The sequence below is a fragment of the Momordica charantia genome (genome assembly GCF_013281855.1).
Source record: "Momordica charantia cultivar OHB3-1 chromosome 9 unlocalized genomic scaffold, Mcharantia_2.0 BLBB01000009.1, whole genome shotgun sequence".
NCBI classification, from domain to species: Eukaryota; Viridiplantae; Streptophyta; class Magnoliopsida; order Cucurbitales; family Cucurbitaceae; genus Momordica; species Momordica charantia.
The window spans coordinates 9,009,490-9,017,243 of record NW_028275167.1 but is presented as its reverse complement, the minus strand read 5'-3'; the positions used below and the strand labels follow the sequence as shown (position 1 = coordinate 9,017,243).

The following is a 7,754-nucleotide window of genomic DNA, read 5'->3' as shown; positions in this document are numbered from 1 at the left end:
TCTTCGGGACGTTCCTCCTCGGCTGGGCCGAGGTGGGAACTCCTTTGCTCGTGTACGTCCACGCGCGTCACTCGATTTTCAGATCGGGACCCTGCGCCTGCAGCTATCTTAATTTCGTTATACATTTCCTCCATGGAGCGCATTTGTGTGCGCATTGCCTCCATCTCTCTCTTGAGCGCATCAAATTTCTCGCTTGTTGGAGCCGGGGCTGGACCCCGGGCGCCCTTCTTAGAGGTCCCACCTCGGCCACGGGTGGCCTTGGACGTCCTCGGGTGCGCAGGCGGTAGGGCAGGCGCGGTGATCCGTGCCGACCTGCGGAGGGGTTCCGTTACTAGGCCGTCGTGACCTTGCCCCTCTACCGCTGCTGCTCCGACCTCCCTCTGGTGGGCATCGCTGGCAGCTAGAGTCCTTCGATCTGTCGTATTGGTCGAGTTGCTGGTTGAACCATGTTCGCTCGCGTGTTGGTTTAAAAGAACTGGGGTGACTTAGATTGTCGTTTCCCACAGACGGCGCCAAATGTTTATGCAAGGATATGCACAACAGTGTGTTCCAGATTGTAGCTCGAACTCGGCCTCCGGACCGACCTGAACACTTGGGCGGACCTGCACAAAAAGGTGAGCACTCCGACGATCAAGTCAGTATAGGTCGGATTCCAAGTTTAGTTCGAGGCCAGAAATCGTCGTCGTCCCTGATCGGGGAGTGAGGTCCTCTACTTATGGGTGGTAGTCCCGCTAATCTCGCGACGGTTACATTCGGTAATCTCGGGACCGTCGGTTACACCCGGTAATCTCGGGACCGACGGTTACGCCCGATAATCATGCCGCAGACAGTTGCTCACATCAGCCCCTACCGAGCTCCCCGGTAGGTCAGACCTGGGCCAGGTTCACCTCGGCCCTCATACTTAGCATTTGTCGACGTTAGTGGCGGCCATCTCGGCTATCCGAGCTGAGCATGACTCATGAGCAATCTTGGAGCACCAATAGGGGTCCTCCACGTGTCCAGGGTATTCCCTTCCCCAAACACATATTTCACCTCATCAGGCAATAGTAGAAAGTAGTTAAGTCTATTTGTCTGTGACTAATGAAAAGCTCACCAATGGAAGCCACACGCTATGAGAAGAATCACGGATACGCAAAAATAAAAATTTGATTATCATAGCTTTTATGTTAACCCCAAAACGATGTCATTTTTTAATGTTACAAAGATCGTAACTCACTGCAACGTCAGATTTTCATGAAAAACTATACGAATGAGTTGTTTTAAACCATTTTAAAAAATTAATGATTCAAATGAGATTTTTAAAACTGTAATAGCATAGTTTAAACTTAAAAGTTGAGTGTAGAATTTTTGAAATAACAAATGAATAATTGAAACCTATCATAAAATTAAAGAGTATTTTGTATAGTTTAGAATCAAATTTGAGCTATAATGTCATCACTCTCTTCTTTGAGAGAGGATGTTAAAGAGAAGTAAAATGTAGAAGATGTTTTTTATTGGTAGAGAGATGATTAGAATTCGAGAGACAAGATTGAACCCCACCTCAAGATCATACGATCCGAAAAGATGATTTCTACAACAATAAAAAATCTAGAACTATTAGACACAAAATCAAAGCTTTAAAATTCTATTAAACACAAAATTAAGTTCCATGTTCAATAAATACGTTAATTTTAAAAATTTTCAAATATGTCAAAGGCCTGTTAGACACAAAATTGAAAGTCTAAAAAACTAAAGGCCTGTTAGACACAAAATTGAAATTCTAAAAAACTATAGGATTCTTTTTAAAGTTTCATAGGCCTATTAAACACAAACCTGAAAGTTCAGCAATCTAAACCGGTAATTTAACATATTCTCCTTCAGTCATAAAGCCATGTGCTTCCTGTCTAAATAAGCATTCCAATGCTATGTAATCATCCATTGTGAGGAATAATATTGAAATGCTCATTTTCTGAAATCTTGATTTCCACCAACTATTTGAGAAACAAAAGACTAAATCATACATTATATACAGCTAGTTGCCAGCAAAAAAAATTGGAGTTTACAAAATAATCAGTTGATAATATTACAAGTCAACTTCTCTATGCAAAACAAGATGGTGAGCCCAAAACTTGTAAGGATTGCCTTTCATTTCTCTGGTTTTGAGGGAGTTGGAGAAGATGGTGGCTTCAAATCTGGGTACTGCCATTACATTACATATCAGTTCTAAAGAAAAACCCACAATGAAAGCAAACACAAGAACCAAATCATGAGGGAAGAAATTATACATAATGGACAAATTTTTAACTCATAACTCCATAGTTAATCATGCGGGTCAAAATCATGCTTTAAAGTTTTGAGAGTAGTACTTTTGAGGTGGAGCAGTTGGTAAGAAAATCACTATACGTTCGGGTGTGGTTTTTACATGACTGAAAGCATTCTTGTTGTGTTTCAAAGCACTTCTCCCTCAAAGGTATACAGATTTGATAATAACGTAAAAGTGTCTTACAAAAAAGTCAAAAGCACTTTTAAGTACTTTGTGAGAAATCACTTATAGAGTACTTTTCGACCGAGTACTTCATTCAGAAGCACATCTTCAAAGGGCATAAAACCATCAAAGTGACCCTATAGTAAAAACTAAAAAGTACTTATAAACTATAATTAAAGTGCTTTTTTTAAAAGTACTTATAAACTATAATTAAAGTGCTTTTGAAAAGCACTTAGGTGCGCCCTCTAAAAATATCTCAAAAATGCTTTTAACTGTTTCTAGAAATTTTTAAGATATTTTTTACTATGTAACCGAAGAAGTACTTTTAATAAAGTAAAATCACCCTTCAATCTTCCAAAAGTCAAGAACTTTAACTATATATATTATATATATTTTTCCTTTATGATTAATTTGGATGGTTTTCTAGTTGGTTTTGGACATTTAATGTGGCTAGATGTTAGAGGCTTTGTTGAATGAAGTTTTGATATTTAAGGCCTTGTTTGATAACTATTTCGTCTTTTGTTTTATATTTTTAAAAATTAAGCTTAGATACATTGCTTCCACCCATGTGTTTATTTGTTTTGTTATCTACTTTTTAAAAACAGTTTTAAAATCTAATCCAAATTGTTTTTATTTTTTGAAATGTGGCTAAGAAATCTAAATGTGAAACATACCAAAGAATTGGTGAGGAATGATGCATAGTTTTTAAAGACAAAACAAAAAACGAAATAGTTATCAAATGAGGGTTAGTTGACTATGTTTTACAAAATATTTAGTCGGGTTACAAAGATAATATTAATTTCATTTTCACATAATTTTGATGAAGTTAAAATTTGGTTGAATCATTCAACTACTTCCAAGAGTGAAAAATAATCCCTAAAAATACTAGTAGTATGCAGAGTGAACGTACATTAGGGTAAGGCGACGATGACCTCGACTGAGTTTTCAATTGCGGCTTGGTGTCTGATGATGCATCGATATGGAGACGTGACGTTTTGATTTCTCCAATGGAGGTTTTTGAAGATGGGACAGCTTCATTTTCTCCCCTTTGTCGAACAACTCCATTTGTCCCAAACTTTTGGGAAGCTTTAGTCTTTTTCCGTTTGCTCATGTGGACAGAAGGTGGCAATAAGCGTTCCTGTATTGCCTGCAAAGAGCATGAAAAAGAAGTAAAAGAAAGCTTTATCCAAATTTTGGAGAGAGTCAAACCTCTGCTCTCTTAATTCCGCAAGTCAAGATTTGAACACAGAAAAGAAAGGAAAGAAAAGAAATGAACTTTTACATGACAGCAACACGAGTACGGACCATAATAGAGATCTTTTTTTTTTTTTTATCTTTTTCATGAAAAACTGGACTTTTCATTGAGAAAAATGGGAAAAAAATAAAGAATATGCACGGGCATATTAAAAGACCAGTCTTTCATCAAGATGCCACCTAAAGACAAGGACTCCAATCCAAAAGAATAACACGATAATTACAAAAAAAAAAAAAAACAGCTTAGAAACCGACCCCACAGGAAAGTATTAAATCTAAAAAATTTCTAGACATACTTCCCGAATCCCTCTACCCCTAAAGATTTTATTATTTCTTTCAATCCATATCTCCACAAAATAGCAAAGAAACATGAAAATGAAAACTGAAAAAAAAATGATGATACCAACAGAATTCAATTCAGTAATGTTGGTCGATTAACATTTATACAATTTCAAAATCATTTTGGTTGGTTCTAGATGGGGAAGTCTATTTTGGTTGGCTTATGTAGTTAGTTGTTTCAGTTGTTTTGGTTTTTTCTTTTAGTGGATGGTTCAGTCCGTTTGATTTTCAAAAAAGTTCGATTTTAAGTTGGTCTTCAATTTTTCCCAAAGTGACCTGTCAAATTTTAGATACATGTAAAATAACTTTTCTCAATCTTTTATGCATCACTCATCTGATAATTCATAATGCCACCGAAGACGTTGCAATTTTCAAAAATAACTTATAAAGTCCCATTTACACTTTGCCACAGAGTCATCCTTTTTCTGCATTTATGGTTAAGCAGTACAGAAGATTATCTAGTAAACAGAAAGAAACGAACTGCTAGAAATTGAAAACTGGTTCTGTTTCATTTGAAAATAAGAAAGAAAGAACACTTGGAAAGTGGTTATTGTTCAGAAGAAGAAGATAACTGTGGTGGGCTTGGGATGCCTTTTGAAAAAGGTGTTTTTAAGTGAAGCACTTATTTTGTAAACACTTTTTACAGAAAACAAATTAAATGTTTCATCTAAAAGTACTTTTATGCGCTTTTTCTGATTCTATAATATCTCAAACCACTTTTGATTATAAAAAATTTTGAAAAGTATCTTGGTTGCTTACAAGACTCTTTAAACTTTTAACCAAACAATGCCAATTTAAAAATATATATATATAATACTTTTAGTCCTCCAAAAGCACTTTCAAATGCATGCCAAACATACACTTAGTATAGTAGAAACAAACAGTTAGAAATTGAAATGATTGGTTGGAAGGATGGAGGAAGAAAATGAGCAATCACATGATAAGTTGGGAATGTAGCCCATACTAGTGGTACTAGAGAAGCCCTAAGGCATACTAGATCTACAATATCTAGAGGAAAGTCACCCAAAATTGCCTCTAAATTCAAGAGTTAGAAGACTAACTCACTATCACCTCAAAGAGAGAAGAAATAAGAAATAGTGGTTAATAGGAAATGGACATTGGAAACTTGGGAGAATGTCCAAGGAGAGTCTCTGGATGATGCAATAGATTTTATAAGAGGATGAGGATGATGATGACCATGGTTTTTGATGTTTCGTGTTTTTTATTTCTTGTTCGTTGCAGAGTATGACTTCTTTAGAAAGAAAGAAATTCTAATGATGTTTCTTCGACATAAACTATCGTTAACTTTTGTGATCATGTTTAGGGTGCCTCACACAAATCCTTCTGTGCCATCCCTCTCTTCTCATTTTTTTAGATTGGAGACCTTTTGTTCGATTCCTCCTTCCCAGACAAAATCCCTCATCCCTAGGCCTTTAGGTTGTGCTTCTTTTCTATACACACACACACACACATAAAAATAAAAGAATATACAAGAGGCATATAAAAAACATGCCCACCAGAAGGAGATCCACCTACAAGATGGAACCTCAATCCAAGAGAATGACACTTAATTGGTAATTACAAAAAGTCTTAGACCGATACCCACAAAGAGGCATTATATCTAACTAGATCCAAAATTTTCCTCCAAAACCTCTTGCACTCCCTAAACATTCGTCTACTCCTCTCCATCCAAATACCCCACAGAATAGCGAAAAAAAAAAAAAAAGCAAAACCTCCTCCACAGAAATATGAGTATGGTGAACAAATATCAAGTAAATTAGCAAGATAAGGATGCATACCAACCACCCTTTTTCGCCCCTAACACCGTCCTTGATTGCATAAGCCTCCTTGAAGCCATTCTTGAACAATAACTCGGCCACTTTCATGGAATTACCGTCAAAAACTACCTTAGACATGAAAATTGCAACACTTGATGAAATTGAAGTCATATCCTTGGCAAAAGAGTAAAATTTGAAACAGTAAAACAAATAAATTTGGAGGCTTATGTTTAATCTAGGTAGTATTAGCTAAATATGAAAACCGTTAGACATGACTCGAGGCATGAAAATTTCCAAATGATAGTGTATGCTCGCAAGTAATATGTTCAATGAGTTTGAGTACTTAATTAAATAGAAACACAATTCAAGATCATTTATATCAAATGAAAATCATCTTCAGTCAAGGAAAACTTCTCAGAATGCCAAAATTTTCGAGGATCTTTAGCGATTTTCCTTTTTGCAATTTCCTTAGGGTGAGTTTGAGACTTTGGGATGGTGAAAAGTGTCTAAAAACATTGTTTCTTGTTACATAGTCACAGGTAATGTTGAGAATAGTTGAAAACACTTTCAAATTATTTCAAAGGAAGGACATTATGTTTTAAAAGGCTTTTGAGACTTATACCTCCGAGGCAAGTCTCTAACTTTTAGCCTCGAGACTCGTGCCTTCTTTGAACCATAAGAGGCTTGCGAGCCTCTCATAGAAGAATGAAAGAAGGCACAAGTGGCTTACCCCTCTTCATAGAAGAGGCTTATGCCTCTTTGAATAGGAACCAAGGTTTGAAGTCTTTATGCTTGGTATAATTATTAGAATAGTATTATTAATTTGTCTAATTCTTAGAAAATATAAAGGTTTCTTTTAAGTATAGAATACACTATAGGGGTGGTAACAATTCAATCTATTACTACTTTTACTATTTATACCTAATGACAAGTTGGAATGTAACATTTGGCCTGCCAAAGAAAAACTGCACAGGCACACATACATTCTCTTATCCAAGATTTCCTTTGAAGTATAAGGCAAAAACTTACTTGTCCAGAACGAAGACCACAGTATTAGCAGCATCTCCAAAGCTCTCCACCACCTTCTTCACAAACCCATTTTCATCCTCCTCCACATACTCGACCTGCACCACATCCTTGTTCAAAATCCTCAAATTGGGAGACCCCAAAAGCCCCAAATTCCTCCCATCTCTAACATCCAAGAGCTGCGCATTTGGGTCATCCCGGATTTTGCAAAATGCATCAATGGCAGAAACGAATTTGTACTTTCTAAAAGAGTACTCAATCAAGGGTACCACAACAAGCCAGATGAAAGTACACCCAGCAACGAAAAAAGGGTATCTGTTGAAGAAGCCATCGATCGAAAGCAAAATGGATTCCAAGTTTATCTTGTCCGAGGATTGGTCGGTTTCCAGAGCGAAGCTGGGGAGAGGCGTGAGCAAGAGATGGGTTAGAGCGAGAGGGAGATGGGGTTTCGTTAATTGGTGAAATGGGGAGGATTTTGCGAGGAAATGGGGGTTTTGGAGAGGGCTTGACGGATGGGTTTTGGTAATGGGGGAAAAATGGACGCCATTGAAGACGCTCAGAGGTTTTGAACTGAAGGGAAGGAAAGAAGCAGAGAGGTAAAGGGTCTGCGATTCCATGGCAGAGCTCTGTGGTTTGTTCTGTGGGGCGAGTTGGGATAATAAAATGGACACAATTTATCTTTTTATTTATTGTTTTTTTTTTGGGATAATTACACAATTAGTCAATTTAATAATCCAAATTATGACTTTAACGGTTAATAGTTTACAAATTTATCTAAAAATTTTCCATTAATACGCGTGTCCTTAAATAAATTATTAAATAGACCATACAAATATATATTTAATAAAACAAAAAAAAATACAAAATGACAATCAAAATTAAATGTTCGGGCA

General features: G+C 36.7%; 1 protein-coding gene across 1 annotated transcript; it reads right to left on the bottom strand.

Annotated features, from left to right (window-relative positions):
• Positions 1-1,917: 1,917 nt before the first annotated feature.
• LOC111025650 (Rhodanese/Cell cycle control phosphatase superfamily protein) lies at positions 1,918-7,528 on the bottom strand. Its single transcript, XM_022303540.2, has 4 exons — positions 6,865-7,528; positions 5,857-5,959; positions 3,375-3,611; positions 1,918-2,178 (listed from the first exon to the last, which is right to left on the bottom strand). Exons 1-4 carry the CDS (start codon positions 7,476-7,478, stop codon positions 2,125-2,127), a joined length of 1,008 nt encoding a protein of 335 aa, XP_022159232.1. The 5' UTR covers positions 7,479-7,528; the 3' UTR covers positions 1,918-2,124.
• Positions 7,529-7,754: the final 226 nt, after the last annotated feature.

What these genes read in the sequence shown, in the direction of transcription:
- LOC111025650 (XM_022303540.2), bottom strand. Translation starts at nt 7,478, where the DNA reads ATGGAATCGCAGACCCTTTACCTCTCTGCTTCTTTCCTTCCCTTCAGT. An exon ending in GGGGCGAAAAAGGGTGGTTG is followed by an intron (nt 3,612 to 5,856) that starts GTATGCATCCTT and finishes TGCTCTTTGCAG; the next exon opens with GCAATACAGGAACGCTTATT. An exon ending in CATCGTCGCCTTACCCTAAT is followed by an intron (nt 2,179 to 3,374) that starts GTACGTTCACTC and finishes ATGTAATGGCAG; the next exon opens with TACCCAGATTTGAAGCCACC.